General features: G+C 45.0%; 1 protein-coding gene across 3 annotated transcripts in view; it reads right to left on the bottom strand.

The window, feature by feature from the left end:
• LOC106562751 (uncharacterized) overlaps nucleotides 1-18,306 on the bottom strand; it is a 52,292-nt gene that overhangs the window by 20,535 nt on the left and 13,451 nt on the right. For 2 of the 3 annotated variants that reach the window (XM_045689488.2, XM_045689489.2), the window contains exons 7-21: nucleotides 17,908-18,096; nucleotides 16,952-17,074; nucleotides 16,475-16,588; nucleotides 15,354-15,651; nucleotides 15,049-15,164; nucleotides 14,614-14,731; nucleotides 13,920-14,011; nucleotides 12,005-12,155; nucleotides 9,087-9,202; nucleotides 8,548-8,683; nucleotides 7,636-7,769; nucleotides 5,952-6,061; nucleotides 5,337-5,505; nucleotides 5,147-5,251; nucleotides 4-4,914 (exon numbers count right to left, since the gene is read on the bottom strand). In XM_045689488.2, the coding sequence (XP_045545444.2) occupies nucleotides 4-4,914; nucleotides 5,147-5,251; nucleotides 5,337-5,505; nucleotides 5,952-6,061; nucleotides 7,636-7,769; nucleotides 8,548-8,683; nucleotides 9,087-9,202; nucleotides 12,005-12,155; nucleotides 13,920-14,011; nucleotides 14,614-14,731; nucleotides 15,049-15,164; nucleotides 15,354-15,651; nucleotides 16,475-16,588; nucleotides 16,952-17,074; nucleotides 17,908-18,096 (6,882 nt within the window). The remainder of the gene's footprint in view (nucleotides 1-3; nucleotides 4,915-5,146; nucleotides 5,252-5,336; nucleotides 5,506-5,951; nucleotides 6,062-7,635; nucleotides 7,770-8,547; nucleotides 8,684-9,086; nucleotides 9,203-12,004; nucleotides 12,156-13,919; nucleotides 14,012-14,613; nucleotides 14,732-15,048; nucleotides 15,165-15,353; nucleotides 15,652-16,474; nucleotides 16,589-16,951; nucleotides 17,075-17,907; nucleotides 18,097-18,306) is intronic. The other variant, XM_045689490.2, reaches the window with a different exon arrangement.

Here is an 18,306-nt window from a genome sequence, read left to right as displayed (position 1 = left end):
AACCTCAACCTGTAGTCTTTCCTTCTCAGCCACCATTTTCTCCATGACTTCATTCATGCTGCTGGATTGCTGCTGCTTTTGGAGATGCAACTGCTCCTGCATTGTTTGTATCTGGCTGCTATAGCTCTTGCCATGTTCATCTCTCTCAATTATGAGTTTCTGAACTTCTTGCTGCAGACGTTCTTTTTCACTGATTGCTGCATCCAGCCGCTGTTGATTTTCTTGCTTTGACAGTGCGATCTCCTCTCTTAGCTTCTTATTTTGCTCTTCTAGTTTATTCATTTCTGACACTACGTGCTCTGCCTGTTTCACCTGGGCTGTGTACTGACTGTTAATGGCATGAAGAGACATCTCTCTCTGCTCAAGATTTTCTGTCAGTGCATTTACCTGAGCAGCCACATGCAAATACTGAGATTTTAGTCTCTCAATTTCAACAGTGAATGTTGAGGTGCTCCTTTGATGGGTATCAAGGGCGTCTTCCTTTTGTTTTGAAAGGTCGACATTCAGTTTTTGAATTTGCCGAAGGTCTTGACGTAGCAAGGAAGACTCATTCCTCAGCACCTCTATGGTGTTTTCTGCTGCCTGAACTGCGCCGTTGCTGTCACTGAGGGCCTTGTTAAGACTGGACATCTCCTCGGCCCTTTGAGAAAGCATCGTCCGAGCTTCCTGGAGCTCCTCTAAATGAGCAGCATACTTCTCCTGAAGATTTACAAAGGCACTTTGGTTCTCCTCTGCTGACTGGCTGAGGCTTGCAGACTTAGTGGAGAGTTCCTGAATCTGACCCTGCAGTTGTGACACCAACTCTGTGCTCTCCATGAACTGGGTTTTGAAGAGGGCTGCTTCATCTGCCCTTCTCTGCAGCTCCTGAAGGGCCTTTGACTGGTCCATAACGGCAGTCCCTCTTTCCTCTAAGGCTTGTTGAAGTCGTGCCACTTCAGAGGACTGGGCACTGAGGCTACTATTGAGCTTTGAAACAGACTCTTGGAGGTGTGAAAGCTGCTCTTTTAAGCTCTCACATTCTGCATCTTTGGTATTGAGCTTTAAAACAGACTCTTGGAGGTGCGAAAGCTGCTCTTTTAAGCTCTCACATTCTGTATCTTTGGTTTTGAGTTTTGAATTTAGGCTTTCGCTAACAGCTGAGGAGGTGCTCTGGGCCTCAAGGAAGAACTTGACTTTCTCTTTCAGGGTCTCTTTTAACAGGGATGACTCAGAGGTCAGGCTGTCAACTTGACCTCTGAGCTGTGTGGTGGAATCCTCCAGCTCTGAAACATATGTCCTTAAACTCACATAATCATCAACTTTCTGCTTAAGCTGTGCCTCTTGTTCTTCAAGCCTCCCACTGAGCTGGTTACTCTGTTCCACCGCATTACGCAGATCACCCTGAAGCCGTTTCATTGTTTCCGCATTTGAATTCAGCTGGGTTTTGAAATCCTCAGATTCTAAGGTGAACTTCTCTCTGAGCAGACTCAGCCGTTTCTCCGCCTCATGCAGCGAAACATCTTTGTCTTGAAGGCTTTTCTGAAGACTCTGAGCTTGTGTCTGCAGCTCAGTTATGGCCTGGCTCATCTGACCCTCACCCTCTACTGACTTAGCTTGTAACTGCTTAATAAACATCTCCTGCTGATTTAGGGACTCACCTCTCTGCTGCAAATTCAAACCTAAGCTATCCCTGTCCGAGCAGGCTGCTGTCAGTTGCTTTGTTAAATTAGACGCATAACTGTCCCTGTTAGAGATCTCTGCCTTGAGAACTGAAATCTCCTCAAGTTTCTTGGATGCCTCTGTGACAGAGTTTTTGAGTTCGGTTTTTAGTCTGACATTCTGTTCATTCAATGCTTGGATGTTGTCCCTAAGATCTAATATCTCAGTTTGCCTCTGTTCCATCTCTTCCCTTAGCTTCTTGTTTTCTGCTGCGTGGTTCTCCAGAGTGGTCTTCAGCTCTGTATTTTCAGACTCCAACTTCGCACTGCTCTCGTTTATGACACCAAGCTGACTGCTTAGTGACTTCAATGACTCGTTCCTCTGGTTCAGCTCGTCTTTGTGGTTTTCACAGTCCTGTGTCATTTGTCTGAATGTCTCTTCTTTTTCTTCCAGACGCTGAGTCAGTTGTGAGCATTGTCCTTTAAGTGATTTAGTCTCGCCCTGCAGTTGATTAAGTTTATTCTGTAAAGAGCTCCACTCCTCTGCTTTCTGCTGCAACATGGTGTCTTTCTCTGTGAGCCCAGATTTCAGTGCGGTCCCCTGCTCCTGTAATAGAGACAATGTCTCCTGGAGTTGCGACAACTCTCTCTGCTGGGCCTCTAATTGTGAGTTTTGATTTCTGATAGTCTTCTCTTTTTCGGTCATGTTGTTGTTCAGTTGATCAAGTTGGGTGATCAAGCTGTCAACTTGGTCTTGTGAATGTTCAAGTGCCTCTTCACTCCCTCTAAGCAATTTGGTGAGATTAGTACATTTATTTGTTTTGTCCAGCAAACTCTCTGAAATGGTCTGTTTGTTTTGCTCTAGGAACTTGTTGAGTTCCTCTACTGCTACACTGAGCTCCTTTTTGTCTTTCAGTAGCCCGTCAATAATTTTGCAGTTTTCTGAATGTTGCATTTCAAAATTGGAAAGTTTATCTAGAAGTAAGTTCTTCTCCTTGGTTAATTCAGAAATGGACTCCGACTGTACAGCTAATTCCTGTTGCACTATCTGCTTCTCCTCTGTCAGACTGTTCAGTTGTGAGCACAGGTTTGTGTTCTGCTCAAGAGTCACATTTACCCTTCTATCAAGCTCAGATGCAACCTGCATTTGCTGGGCAAGTTCCTTATCTCTGATCTCATAAGCAGCTCGGAGTTGTTGGTTTTGCTCACTCAGTGCCTGGATGTGACTGTGGAGGCCAACCACCTCAGCTTGCCTCTGTTCCATCTCATGCCTCAGCTTGTTGTTTTCTGCTTCGTGGTTCTCCAGAGTGGTTTTCAGCTCTGTATTTTCAGACTCCAACTTCACACTGCTCTCGTTCATGACACCAAGCTGACTGCTTAGTGACTTCAATGACTCGTTCCTCTGGTTCAGCTCGTCTTTGTGACTTTCACAGTCCTGTGTCATTTGTCTGAAGGTCTCTTCTTTTTCTTCCAGACGCTGGGTCAGTTGTGAGCATTGTCCTTTAAGTGATTTAGTCTCACCCTGTAGCTTAGATAGAAGCTTTTTCTGCTGCCCAAGTTTATTCTGTAAAGAGCTACACTCATCTGATTTCTGCTGCAATACGGTGTCTTTCTCCGTGAGCCCAGTTTTCAGGGCAGTTACCTGCTCCTGCAGTAAATACATTGTTTCCTGGAGTTGCGACAGCTGGCTCTGCTGTGCCTCTACTTGTGAGTTTTGATCAGTGACAGACTTCTCTTTTTCAGCAATGTTGTGATGGAGCTGCTCCACCTGAGTGTTCAAATTGTCAATTTGCACCTGTAAACATGCAACTGTCTCCTCCTTTTCCCTGAGTGTTTTAGTTAGAAGACTACATTCATTTGTTTTCTCAAATAGACTCTCGGAAATTGACTGTTTATTTTGCTCCAGGGCCTTGTTCAGTTCATTGGCTCTAACACTCAGCTCTTCCTTGTCTTTCAGAAGCCCTTCAATGACTTTGCTGTTTTCTGAATGCTGTGTTTCGAAGTTGGAGACTTTGCTTCTCAGAGAATCCCTTTCATCTGTCATCTCTGAAATGGATATCTGCTTTCCAGCTACATCCTGTTGCAATCTCTGATTCTCCTCTCTGAGGCCATTTGCTTGAGAGTTCAAACTGCTGTTAAGTTCAAGAGCTGCCGTAGATGTTTTATTAAGCTCATCTACAAGCTGCTTTTGAGACTTAAGTTCATCTGCCTTCTCCTTCAGGTCAGCTTGCAGTTGTTGTTTTTCAGTCTTCAAGTTTTTCAAGAGCTTCTTCATATTTGAGATATTTTCCAATTTAACCTGCAGGTCTTTCGTCAACTTCTCCTTTTCAGAATCTCTGACTTGCAGTTCTGTGTTAAATTTCTGTTGCTCTACTTCGGCCTCTTCCTGGATGGCCCTGAGTTTTTCCTCAAGAGAGGATATTGTCTCCAGTTTTTCTTGCACCTCTTTTTTCAACTGTACCTGACACTCTGTCTGCTTCTCTAGCTGGTTGGACAGGGTCTTAAGGTCATCGTTGTGTTTGGACACCTCTGCGCGAAGCTTGTTCCGTTCCTCCTCAACCGATTTGAGTTCTTTCTCATACGTCTGCTCCTTGTCCTGAAGCTGGTCTTTCAGTGTCTTGCTGGATGTACTTGCTTCCCTCAACTGAGAGATGAGACCCTCGGACTCCTGTAGTTTCTGGGAAGCAACAGTCACATTCTCCTTCAGTGAAGAGATCTGAGTTTCGCACTCCAAGAGATGATTACGATGGCCCACGTTGTGCTGCTGGATCTCCCCTCGAAGTTCCAGGATGGTCCGCTTGTCCTCTTCCACTTGCTTCCTCAGCTCCTCCACCTCTACTGTCCTCGACTCCTTCTCCTCTTTGGCCTTGCTCAGCTCAGTCTCTGCATCCTTCAGCTGTTCCACCAGCTCTGCCGTCCTGGTGTTCAGAGCCTGCTGGTCCGAGTTCTGAGAGTCTCTGATGATCTGTGCCTCCCGCTCCGATTTGGTGAGGGCGGTCTCGATGCGAACCAGGTCCTCGTCCTTGTGCTTGATCTCCTGCTTCAGCCCCATGATCTGCTCTGCGTACTCCGCCATGTTGCCCGAGAGGGCTAAGATCTCCTTGTCCTTGTCTGAGAGGACGTCTCTGAGGTTATCAATCTCCCGTTCACAGCTTTGAAGGTTGTGGATCAGCTGAGACCTTTCTTCCAGATGGGTGGTGTTCAACTTGTCCAGTTCATCGTTTGTCTGATCCAGGTCATTTTTAAGAGTCTTTATTGTGGCCTCTTGTTTCTGTGTCTACGGGTTTGGAAAAAATACAAATATGTTACTGGAGGCAGAAATCTCCTAAAGTACTGTCAATATCATTGCCATTTAATGAGTGTGAAGGTAATAGTTCGCCTAAACTATTAAATCTGAGATAAACATGTCTTCTGGTTTCTTATATGCAAAAACTGTAACCTGAATTCCAATTAATATTTATATTTCATCACAGTAATTAAGCCATGGTAGTCATATCCCGAAACCTTACCTTCTCTTTAAGCACACTCAGCTTATGTGTGAGATCTGCAACCGCTGTCTTCAGTTCTGAACACTGTTTTTCAAAGGTACTGCATTTTGTGGAGACTTCAGTGAGCTGAAAGAAGAAAAAAAGGTGTCATGACTTACTATAAAACAGATTTGACTATTAATTGATCGCCAAAACAGGCTACTGTACTTACATTGTTCTCAGATTGAAGCAGCTTGTCGGACACCTCTTTGTGTTGCGCCTCCTTTTCCTTTAAAGAATCTCGGAGGCTGTCGATGAGCTCCAGTTTCTCAGAGGTCTTGACTAATGTGTTCTCCTTCTCTATAAGAGAGGTTTCGAGACACTCTTGGGTGTCGCTCAATCTAAAAGGCATCAAAGAGAAAGGAGATGTTTTAAAGGTTACAAATGAGGACATGGTGATAATCTTACATTCTCCAATGCAAAAAAGCATTTTTACATTTACATTTTAGTCATTTAGTAGACGCTCTTATCCAGAGCGACTTACAGTAGTGAATGCATACATTTCATTTAATTTCATGTTTTTTTTTAGCACAAACACATGATCATCATCAGTGCACAACTTTACACATGCTTGATTGTATTCGTTTATTTATAACTTGCGTATGACTACAGTTAGATACATGGAGCCAAACTATTCAGTACAAAAACCTTACATTCCTTTTACCCTTAAATGAGTAACTGGCACTGAATACAAATTTGGGAAATGAACCGGTTTACTATTTATGTGTGTGACCCGTGACCTTTTTTGGTTTAGCACTTTGATTGAGGATGAATTGTGTGGGCTTACCCTTTGAGCTGCTCGTTGAGGCTGGTGACCAGGAGATGGTGTTTCTCTGCATCCCTGCTCTGCTGGCTCCGAAGGCTGACCAGTTGACCCTGTAGTCTCTCTGACTCGTTCTGTGGGGAGGGGGAGGAGAGGGAAGGTTTAACATGGTTTGGAGAAAAGCTCAGAGTAAAGCCAGTAGGAAGCTCACTCCATCTCACTGCACACATATTGACCCAAAATACTACTCCCTTTCTTCTATGTACAGTGTTAGGTTTAGTCCAAACAACACAGCATAAAAGGAACACATTTCAGCTTTCAGGACATTTTGGCTTAGTATCATTTCTATTATCTATTTTGCCTTTCTTAGGATAAAAAAATGCTTTGAACTTGGCCGGATTAGAATTGTCATATACTTTTGTATGCTCCTTATATGATGGTTGAACAATTAACCAACCAAGTGAGTTTGTTCTCCACACCGAGTGAATTTGTGGGCAAAATATGCTCAACATAGCACTCGCTTATTAGAAGACTGCTCGCAAGCCGTGAACACAGAACAGTGGGTTTCCAAAACAAACAAGCCAAAGGATTAGCCTTCACCGCCGGTGGTACTCTCTCTAGCGCACACAAACACTAACACACCTGGGAAACCCAAAATGGCCGCCTTTCTTCATCAACATCAAACGTCACCTGTGTTAGAGGAGTTTGTTACAAAATCCTAGTCCTCGGGAAGAAACATGCAATGAACTGAATAGTACAAATGAATTCAGTAAAAAGTCAATCCAAAAGCAAAGGCAAAACAAACTCCCAAACACAAAGGAGAACTTATAAGATGCAACATGTTGATAATGGGAGCAGCTGACAAAGTTACAAATTAGATTTCCACTACCTCAGGAACTGGCACAGGTAAGTAAGCCGTGAACAAAGTCAGTTGTGTGCTTCTTTTTATGAACAGACCAGGAGGTATAGGAGGGTAAAAGCGGGTAATCTATGGTGAGTGGTATGGAAGTGTGAGAGGGGAGTAAGTAAGGTCCCTTAAGTCAGTGGTTCCTAAATTGTGGGATTCCTAAACTGTGGGCCCCCCCCAAAAAAATTGAGATTATTTTTAGGGAACTCAGTCCGGCTTTCAACTTACTCTTGAAAGTTGTAATTATAGAATGGACAAGGGGAAATTTCGAATTGGGTAGTAAATTATCAGTATTCCTCGTCATGTCGGTCATTGTATACCTTAGAGATCTATTTATAACTTGTCAGAAATGTCCAGATCAACTAGCCCATGTCAGCTAATGTTTTTTAGCACAGATTTTGTAGTAACGTTTGAGTCACTCAAATATTACATGAATACACATTAGACATGGCAGGATGTATATAATTGCAAGAAAATTTGCATTAAAACTGCAACATTTTCTATACAACCCATAACAAAATGTGTAGAATTCCAGGAAATAAGCTTTAAACCTGCAAAATGTGTGAACAGTTTGTGTCATGAACAGTGCTTGTGCCCATAGAAACATACGTGGGGCGTGGGATGTTCCCCAATGCTGGAAGAGGGGCCTGAGTGAAAAGGTTTAGGAACCCCTGCTTTAAGTGTCTTTATGGAGGCTATCTTGGTACAGTGTGGCATTCTGCAAGGAGCATGTGGGTCTGATAGCTCTACAAGGTGTGAGATATGAGGTTCCAACCAGGTCTGTGAGACGTGAGAGTTTACCTGTAGGGACTCGATGCGAGCCTGCAGCTGCAGCCGGTCCTCAAGGTCCTGACAGCGGTCCTCCAGTCCTAGGATCTGTTCCTGCAGCTGGTTCCTCTCCAGCTCCAACTCCTCCACTACCGACCGCAGGCCACCTGCAAGGGCAGTCGCATAGACAAGAAAGAGACAATCAGTGGTTGAGAAATCTGGTAGTTATCTATCATCAACAATAATTAGCGAAAATGGATGCAAATTGTAATCATAGAATCAGCCCTTTATACAGTCACAACTGAAACGTTTCCATGCAAACATATTGTTGTGATGGATTACAAAGTTTATGATAATTGGCCTGCTACTTGCCCCATGCAAGGTCACTGGTTTTTGTACATTTATTTATATTTTTTTGTCCCATTAAAAACCATGAACCTTTCAACACAGTGAATGTGTCAAACACAAGGAGAGATGAGAGGAAAAAGAAGAACAGACAGGGCATGCAAAACAGCATAAAAGCCAAACACTTACCACAGACGGGGGAAACTCTCCACCTAAATTCATATGAACTGACAAGAGTTCAATGCATTCGACATGGACTAATATCGTAGCGAGCCAAATACAAGCCAGTTCAACCAGCATGCACATGTTCAAATAATAACCACCTCAACTTGTGATGAGATGACACAAAACCCCACAGATGAGTCAACCTTAGGGAATGTATTCACTCTGGGGTTGAATGTGTTTGACTGGAGGGAGAAAAAACACCCACATGTAAAACCCCAAAAACGGCGGAGGAGTGTTAGGCCTACGTTGACAAAATGACAAAACAACCCAAATGACTAAAACATCTCAAGCTCCCATAATGGTGGTGGGTGGGTGACAAATACACAGAAAGCGACAACGTGCATGCTAGCGTAAACTGTCTAGTGGGTCTCACACCTGTGTTGGGGGAAGTGTACTCAGGCCACCAACCTCCCATGTTCTCCCCCTCCTCCTCCATCGGGGTGGTGCTCTCAGATACGCCACTGTGTGGGTCCTGGTGGAACGCCTGCTTGCCATCAAACTCAAAGTCCTCCTGCGTGGGGGTGGGGTGACAATACTCATTTTAGTCTAGTGACTGAAGTACATTTTGTCTGGGATGTTACAGAGGATAGCGTACAAATCTAACGTCAGACAGAACTACAGTAATATTTAATCTCCCTTGTTATACTGATCATCTACAGGCATCCTTGCTGGCCGTGACCATGTGACCACACTCTCAGAGCGTGTCTCAGGGAGAGTTGGGATATGCATAAATTCACACGTGTATTAATACACTTGTACTTGAAATAGGACAAATATTAGCACACACCAATTTATTATTATTGCTGCCTTATTCCTTCCCAGCTCTGAACTCACCCCCCCTCTACCAAATCACTCACCCATCTTGCCACCTCCCCTCCATCATTCATTCTCCTCCTCTCCCTTTTACTCCGTACCTGCAGGCTGTGTTGGTGGGCGGTGCCTCCCATTTTCTTGCCGCTCCTATGTGGCCCTGTGAGACCCCGGGCCTGCACCAGCTCCTCCTCCAACTCCTGCTGCCGGCTGGCCAGCGCTGGATCGGAGCAGCCGGGAAAGAACCAGTCATCCTCAATCAGTTTTGTGCCACAGGGAAGGGAGCGATGAGGGGGGGGTTTTGGGGTTACAGAGTTGAACCCCAGAGATGCATTACAGGAGGGGGGTAGAGAGATGGAGGTAGAGAGATGGAGAGAGCGAGATGGAGAGAGCGAGATGGAGAGAGCGAGATGGAGGGCGAGAGGGTAGAGGATGGTTTAAGAAAGACAGATGATACAGGGAAAGGAGGGAGTGAGACAGAGAGAATGGATAGGGAGATAAGAGTGAGAGAGGGTGAAAGACAAGAGGGAAAGACTGCAAAAGAGCACGCTCACCCAATAGATGAACACACAACAGCAGCATTGCACACAAGGAAACGTGCAGACTCACTCCAGAGAGAGAAAGAGAGCTAGAGCACTCCAGACTCCTGTGAGCGTGTGTCATTACATACGTGTGTGTGTGAGTGAGTGAGTGAGTGAGTGAGTGAGTGAGTGAGTGAGTGAGTGAGTGAGTGAGTGAGTGAGTGAGTGTGTGTGTGTGTGTGTGATGATTGTGTGGCTCTGTAGACTTTCCTAAAAGCAGAGTTTCTGGTCAAAGCCATGCACAGCTAATAGGGAGGGAGACAGGCTGCAACCAAACAGGAGGAGGATGGAAGGGGGCCGAGCCGGGGCAGTGGTTGTCTTTACGGCTCAAGGAGACTGTACTGCAACAACATTTTCAATGGTGATTTGGCATACTGGAAAGCAGGGAGGTCACAGCCATTCCGACTGAAAGCTGCCCACATTGTGATTGGACCGTGATCAGTGGGCACTACATTTTTAATTATCAGTGGTCACTTGTCAGTGATTGGACCATCAAGGGGAAGGGGAGGGGGCAGCAATCACATTTATGTCAAATTGATCAATCAGGGCCAACAATTTGCACAAAACTCATTCCCATCTGTTTTGTGATATCAGGTAGATGAGGGAGGGGTGGGGGAGGACTAGCTAAAAGCAAAGAGTGACAGAGAGAAGGGTTTCATTGGGTGACAGAGGGAAGGGTTTCATTGGGTGACAGAGAGAAGGGTTTCACTGGGTAAGGATTGCAGACGTGGTAGTGCAAAGTGGTCAATGTAGCCAAGCGAATAAAAAAATTGTCATTTATTTTCAATGAGGACACTTTAGATTCTTGAATTCCAAGGAATCTCCTTGAACGGACTGAACTGATATGGAATTGACTCCATATAATGTATTAAGTGATGAGCAATCATTGAATGGACATGACAATATTTCATTGACAGCCAGTTGTTATTTAGATGTTAAGATGAGCTCCAGAAACCAAGTTTGAGTAGGAATGCACCAATCAGATATTGCAACAGTTAGCTACTTCAGCAACTAAAAGCAGCAAGGTTGGCAGCGTTACACAGGCAAATGACAGCAATGAGGTTAGCAAGCGTTAGTAAAGATGGATAGATGATTGAGAGGACGAAAGCGTTGAAAAACAGCACCACTTGCCGTGTATGAGTGTGCACGCGTGTGTGTTAGAACACCTAAAACTCCCTCAAGCTATTATGTCAGTATAATATATCATTCCAGTCCACATCATCTGTCAAGTAAATATGCTCACAATGACATCACAACTGTAGCCTAGAATTTTCACTTTAGTGTTATTAGTGGTTTAGATATAGTCTCAATCTTCTATAAATTAAACAATAAGGATATTTCATAATTCTATTAGAGGAGAGTCCTCTAAGGCTCTTTTAATTGGTTTATTTCTTCTTTATAAACAAGATCATTGGTTTATTTCTTCTTTATAAACGAGATCATTGGTTTATTTCTTTTTTATAAAGAAGGTCATTGGTTTAATTATTTTTTATAAAGATCATTGGTTAATTTCTTTTTTCCATATAAGCTCCGCCCTCAGCTAGTCCTAATTCCAGTGTTAGCGTTAGCCTTCCCACCACCATTGAAGCCTTGTCATTTTGTTGTGTTAATATGTTTTGCAGATCAGTTCAATGACAGCGTCATTGTGAAGTCATAACGGAGTCTGAAGGTGGCAGGGAAAGTTGGGGGAGGGAGAGACGGAAGGAAGGAGAGAGGGAGGGGAAAGTGGGAGGAAAGGAAACTTAAAAAGAGAGGGAGATACTGAAAGAGAGAAACACTACATGGAGGAGGGACTAATAAAAAGCACAGGCCTCCACTGTACTGCCTCCAGTTTACCCCGGAGGAGGTGAAAAGGATGCTGGGAAACTGAGGACAGTACAGTGGGGGCAGGCTTTTGCTGAGGGGTATGGGCCTGCATGCACAAAACTGATGGGAAACAGGTTCTTGTTGGCTGCCCCCATCCCAGGAGCAGGGAGCGGAGGAGGAGGGGGGGAGGACATGGGGTAGGGGTTGTGGGGGGGGGGCGCAGAGCCAGAATGAAAAGCTCGCCGGGGACGGATGGGTTGGAGGGAAAAAATGAAACAAAAAATAAACATGCTCAGTTGGACAGTGAGGGGCTCTCAAACAACAACAGAAGACATTGAACTTTAACAGATAACTTCTCTAGAATTCCCTCCCACCTTCCTTCCTCCCTGTTTTCCATGGGTAAAAGATGTATGCTGTTTGACAGTATGTAACAAAAGGTTTGGACGGAGTGGTAGCTGTGTTCTGTGTCGTCGAGGGAGGCGGGTTGGCGGCTGCTGGGTGATACGACTTTTGCATTTCGGTCTGAGGTGAGGTTTAGTGTCTGTGGTGTGTTGTGTCACAGTGTGTCAGCCCCGTGGTAGTGCCAGTGCGCCCTGTGTGTGTGGATCACCCCCCAGCGGTGGCGGGGCACTTACCCTCTCTCTCCTCCTCCATGTGGCTCATGCGCAGGGCCATGGTGGCCTTCTCCTCGCGGGCACGGTCCCTGGCCGTCACCGCCTCCGACACCATCTCCTGCCAGTCCAGCACCTGGCTCTGGGCGTCGTCAGCGCTACCTGACTCGCTGGCCTAGTGTGTATAGGATCAGAAAGACATGAGAAGCAGGATATTGGTTTGGGGTGGAGGAAGCATTGGGTCCGGAGATAAGGCACAGGGGGCGTTCATTTATTCTCATCCAGGGATTACTCAACATGGGAGAATGTGGTGTTTGATTTCATCTGAGGACAAGTGGCTTTCCATCAGAGAAGTGAAGTCGTCAATAGGATAGATGTGTCAGATGTGTTTGGTGTACAGTGCCAGCAGGGTTTCCGTTAGGAAAATGAGGCGCCGGACATTTGACCGGCAGCATTTGCATTTACCAGATGGGTGTGTAACCTGACTACGTCATCCACCCAAGGTGCTGAGAAATCCCATTTAGATGATGGTAATTCATCTGAACAGAACATGCAACAGGAGGATGCAACGTTGTGAATCCTCCTTCTTACTGAATTCTGATGAGCACTTTGAAGATGTTAGAATAACTGTCCACATTTACTGTTCCTCAGTCAACAAGGAGTAACCAACAGCAACATCACTAGCCTATGACAATCTACTATCCTCCATAGTAGAAAAGTTGACCTATTCTATTGTTCAGCTTCTCGTTCTGTGCAAGAAAGAAATAGGCTATTCCAAACAGACTCTGGTACAGTTGTGGGACGATAGATCCCAAATTCAGACAACCAGTAGGTTGTACACAACCATTCATACAACCAGTAGGTTGTACACAACCATTCATACAACCAGTAGGTTGTACACAACCATTCAGACAACCAGTAGGTTGTACACAACCATTCATACAACCAGTAGGTTGTACACAACCATTCATACAACCAGTAGGTTGTACACAACCATTCATACAACCAGTAGGTTGTACACAACCATTCATACAACCAGTAGGTTGTACACAACCATTCATACAACCAGTAGGTTGTACACAACCATTCATACAACCAGTAGGTTGTATACAACCATTCATACAACCAGTAGGTTGTATACAACCATTCATACAACCAGTTGCATTAAAAAGCAATAAGGCTGATGCAACAGATCAGAACGTTTTGCTTGAAATGTTGATCAACTATTATTTCTTCACATTATAAGTGCAGCAATGCGCACAAGGCAGTAGGCTACACGTGAATGTTTGTTCCATAATGCAATTAGCGGACCGCACATGAAAGCAGGTTCATGAGACAGAGATAAAACATTTAGCAGGGGAGAACTAATAATGCAACAACTAGCATGGGTTGCTAATATGACTAGGGTTGAAGTTTGGCTACTGGTCAATGAAAGAAAGTTGATTTGAAAACCAATAGAACATGAGAGAAACAGGCTACTGGTTTCAATGGCATAAGCCTATGGAAGTCTTTATAAAATACTTTTGGCTAGGCTACTTTGATGCAAGGTAAGACATGCCTCATAATATGAAGTAAAACATTCAGGTTTCAAACAATTAAGTATACGTTTTCAAAATGCATACTGCTTCCAGCTCATTGCAAAGTGGTGTGGGACATGCTGAAGCCTGCCTACCTATGCACTTGATTGGCGAATGTAAAGCGCGCTTCAATTACCAGTTGGGGGGGCAAAAGCCAGCTATTACTGGTTAACGGAAACCTTGAGTGACAGTCAAGGTATGCATCCATAGATGAATCCATCGACCCCTCACTGTTTTCCCCAACATTGATTCTCAAGAATCATGACTAGACACCACTACTGCACTGCATGCCGGGATGTAGGTGGTACTTCCTCGTTGCAGTGCATGTTGGGGGTACCGTCTGGTGGGGTTTGAACTCTGACCTGAGAGGCGGCTCTCTTGGTGACCTGCTCCAGGTCGGAGGCCATCTTCCTCTGCTGCTCCTCGTACACCACCAGCTTGGCCTCCAGTACATCTACAGGAGGACATGTTAACATTTACATGAGGGCAGAGGACATGTTAACATCCTCCAACACATCTACAGGAGGACATAGGACATGTTAGAGACAGAACACAATGTAAACAGATTCTGAATAACACGCTGAAGGTACATTGACAAAGATCAAACAGAACAAGCGACCAAAATAACATACAGATGTACAAGGCTGAAACAGATCACTTGTAAACATGGGGAGCTGTTGCTCATTTAGATGGGTCTTCAAACCTCTTGTAAATCATCACCAGACTAAACAGAGATTAGTTTCAGTACAGAGAACATCTAGAGAACATCTGCAGTAGAAAACCCTTTTGTTAAAGAGATAGTTCACTTTGAATTTAAAGAAATGCTTTTTTTTCTAGCATTGCTAAATTCTCCAAAAACGCTAGACAAAAGAGGGGGTGGGGCGTTTGCTAAATACCCAATTATCACAGTTTTTTAAAGAGTTATAAATGATAACACCAAGGAGAAGTCCACAATAAGATAACACTTACAAAACTAGCTAGCACGTTAAAGTTCATTACACCATGGTCCAGATAAGTGTAGTCAGATGATTGATGATAGTTGAAGAATCTCCTCACCGTTCTTGGCCTTGATCTCGTCGTACTGCTCCAGCTTCCACAGCGTCTCCTCCCGCTCCTCCTCCAGATCCGTGATGCGGCTACGCAGGGACGTCACGTCAGGGCCCACTCTACCAGACTGGAGGAGGGTCAAAGCTCACAGGTCAAGGAAAGCTCAGCGCAACATGTCTGTTTCTTGAATGAGACTAAACGTGTACGACATACATTCAGGACAACATTTTCCCTCTCCCAAGGACACGTGCCCTCTGAGCATACTAATCACAGAAGTCTTAATAGATGGGAGCTCTGAATTAAACTCTGCTAAAATAATTGCCCTCTTCTCACAGACCATTGTTACAGAAAAGTTACAACATTGATCATCACGCTATAAATGTACTCATCCCCGCCTAATTAAAATGTTACAGTTAGTTTGCTAGATATAACTGAATCTCTTACCTGGCTTTTCCTCACCTCGTCCTCCAGCTGTCGAATACGAGACTTTGACCAGGCTTTCATCTTTAGGAACTTGGCTTCCGATTTACTGGCCTCCTCAAATTTCAGCTTGGCTTGTGCTGCGAGAGACGAGAAAGAAGGGGGGGAGACAGAGAGAGAAAGGAGAGTGACAGGAGAAAAGCAGATCATGAGATCTTCACAAGACCTGAAGAAGAGCTTAACATCCCAGGAAGCCCATCAACATTAAAAAGCATCCTATGGTCTGTAGAATGTGTGTGTATCTGTCCACATCTGTACCGACTACCTACCTTCCAGCTCGTTCATCCTCTGGGCCGTGGCTGGAGAATCCCTGCCACTCCCTGCTTGCGTCTGGGTCTGAAGCTCGGAGACAGGGGTCCTTCCCAGCTCCTCCTGTAGCTGCCCGCGAAGTGCCTGCTCCCGCTCAGCCAGCTGGGCCTCGTGGCACTCGGTGGCACGGCGCAGCTCGCCCTGATGCTTCTCCAAGAGGTCACGCAGCTGAGCCCGCATCACGTGCTTCTCAGCCTCCATCTTGGACCCGAGGCTCTCGCGCTCCACCTGCAGCCGCCGCGCCCGCTCCACCAGGTCCTGGGAGAGAAAAGGAGGGATGAGGGAAGAGCAGGAGGAGGGGAGAGAGAGGGATGGATGAGGAAAGGAGGGACAATTGGTGATCACTGTTCTAGGCTAGGGTTGTCGCGAGAGAGATGACATCATAAGGGGATTGGTCTCCCTCATCTGAAGTGAATTACTCCAGGGTCACCGTTGATAGTGGCAGACCCTGGCCGTCACGCCACACTCCGAGGGTGTCCGGAGAGATGGGATACACAAAAAAGACATTTAGAATTCACACAGGCGTATTAATACACACTTGTACATGTATGAAATAGGACAAATATAAGCACCCACCAAATTATTATTATTATTCATTATAGTAGTAGCCATCACCAAGACTGTATCCTTGATTCTCCACCCTTTTCCTAGTAGTGTGCACTTGCACACTCCCTTTAAGGGATCTAAAAGCATTGGATTGATTTAAGAGTAGTCTAGAGAGAGTTCTCGTCATTGTTAAATGAATGCAGGAAGCTTTGGAAGTGGACACACACTTTGGGAGAAAATAAGAAAATTGGAACGTAGCCCATATTGTTTTGGCCCACCCTTCCAATGGGTATAGCTGTTAACACCCATGCGGTTCCTTATAATATATCATAATATATGCCATTTAGCAGAAGCTTTTATTCAAAGCGACGTACAGTCATGTGTGCATACATTCTTCATATGGGTGGCCCCAGTGGGAAACAAACCCCCTGATCCAGGCGGTGCAAGCACCATGCTCTACCTGAGACACAAAGAGGACCCCTTAAAGGGATAGTTCACCTTAAATAAAGTTTGACCTATTTAAATAACCTCTCACCTTGATCTGCTGGTCTCTGGAGTCCACCTCCCCCTGGAGGACGTCAATCACCTGGTTTTTACCCTGCAGCACCACCTCCTTCTCATGTAGTTTCTGTTTCAGAGCCTTCAAGAGCTGGGGAGGACAGACAGCCATGTCAGCAACTACACTACCCACGGTGCACAGCAGTGATACTGTACATCACAACTTGGTCTTGTGGTCACACTAGCACATTGCATGTTGTAACTGGAAATGTTAACTTTTGGTACAATTTGCTGGATGTATAACTGTTTGGAAACAGAACGTTCCTTCCAATGACTTAAGATAGAATAATCTATAGTGTATCTACAGCTAGCATGCAGCCGGGTTACAGAGTTCAGAATGAATAGAGTAACTTCACGGAATAAGGACCATTTAAAGTGGGTTCATAGTCGATTTTACTGGTCATTTTAATGGTAAAACAAAAGTAACAGCGGTAAATCCTCTAGTCTAGTTTACCTGTTCCAGATCAGCGCTGGCGTCAGACTTGGCGGCCAACTTGAAGAGCTCCTGTTCATGCATCTGGTTGACCTCCGTTAGCTTGTTGTCTTTCTGCAGAATGATGTCTTTAAACGTCTGGATCTGAAACGACAGTTCATTCAGAAGACATTTGTGAAGCTTGAATACACGGCTGGTCACGGCTGGTCTGACAGGGAAGCTTGAATACATGGCTGGTCACAGCTGGTCTGACAGGGAAGCTTGAATACACGGCTGGTCACGGCTAGTCTGACAGGGAAGCTTGAATACACGGCTGGTCACAGCTGGTCTGACAGGGAAGCTTGAATACACGGCTGGTCACGGCTGGTCTGACAGGGAAGCTTGAATATACGGCTGGTCTGACAGGGAAGCTTGAATACGCCTTCCCTGTGGCTCAGTTGGTAGAGCATGGTGTTTGCAATGCCAGCATGGTGTGTGCAACGCCAGGGTTGTGGGTTTGATTCCCACGGGGGGCCAGTACAAAAAAAAAAAAAAAAAATTAAATGTATGAAATGTATGAAATGTATGCATTCACTACTGTAAGTCGCTCTGGATAAGAGCGTCTGCTAAATGACTAAAATGTAAATGTAATACACGGCTGGTCAAGGCTGGTCTGACAGGGAAATAGAGCGCTTGTGATTTCTTCAGCTGATGAGGTGAACAGTGATGTTATTGGCCATGACACAGCAAACATGAAAAAGCTTCTTTTTTAAAAAGATTTTACAGGGACGGGGGGAGGAGCTGAGTTGTAGCTGGATTTTTTTGTTTTAATGTTTATGTGTCATTAATAAACGTGACGATAAATAATGTGATGATTAAAAAAATAGTACATACCTCTTATATAAAACAAATCTAAAGTAATAAGCAGATTTGCTGATAAATCACGTTAAAAAAAAAAATCACATCTGCGAAATCTGTGATTTTTCACCATAACCTACGTTTTGCTTGTACATGTTCTCCTTGTCCTCGAAGGCAGCCTTCTCTGTGACTAGGAGCTCCTTGAGGCTCTCAGTCTGCTCCTGCAGCAGGCTGTAACGTTCATCACCCTCTCCCACCTTCCTGGTCAGACTTAGGACCAGCAGCTGCAGCTCTGCCAGGGAGCCCGCTCCGCTCTCCTCCGGCAACGCCTGGAAAACCACCCAAAAACCTTGTATTAGATTGTGTGGTGGGAAACCTCGTATTAGATTGTGTGGTGGGAAACCTCGTATTAGATTGTGTGGTGGGAATGGGAAACCTTGTATTAGATTGTGTGGTGGGAAACCTCGTATTAGACTGTGTGGTGGGAAACCTCGTATTAGACTGTGTGGTGGGAAACCTCGTATTAGACTGTGTGGTGG

This window comes from Salmo salar, chromosome 11 (genome assembly GCF_965601325.2).
Source record: "Salmo salar chromosome 11, fSalSal1, whole genome shotgun sequence".
NCBI classification, from domain to species: domain Eukaryota; kingdom Metazoa; phylum Chordata; class Actinopteri; order Salmoniformes; family Salmonidae; genus Salmo; species Salmo salar.
This window is presented reverse-complemented; position numbering and strand designations above follow the sequence as displayed.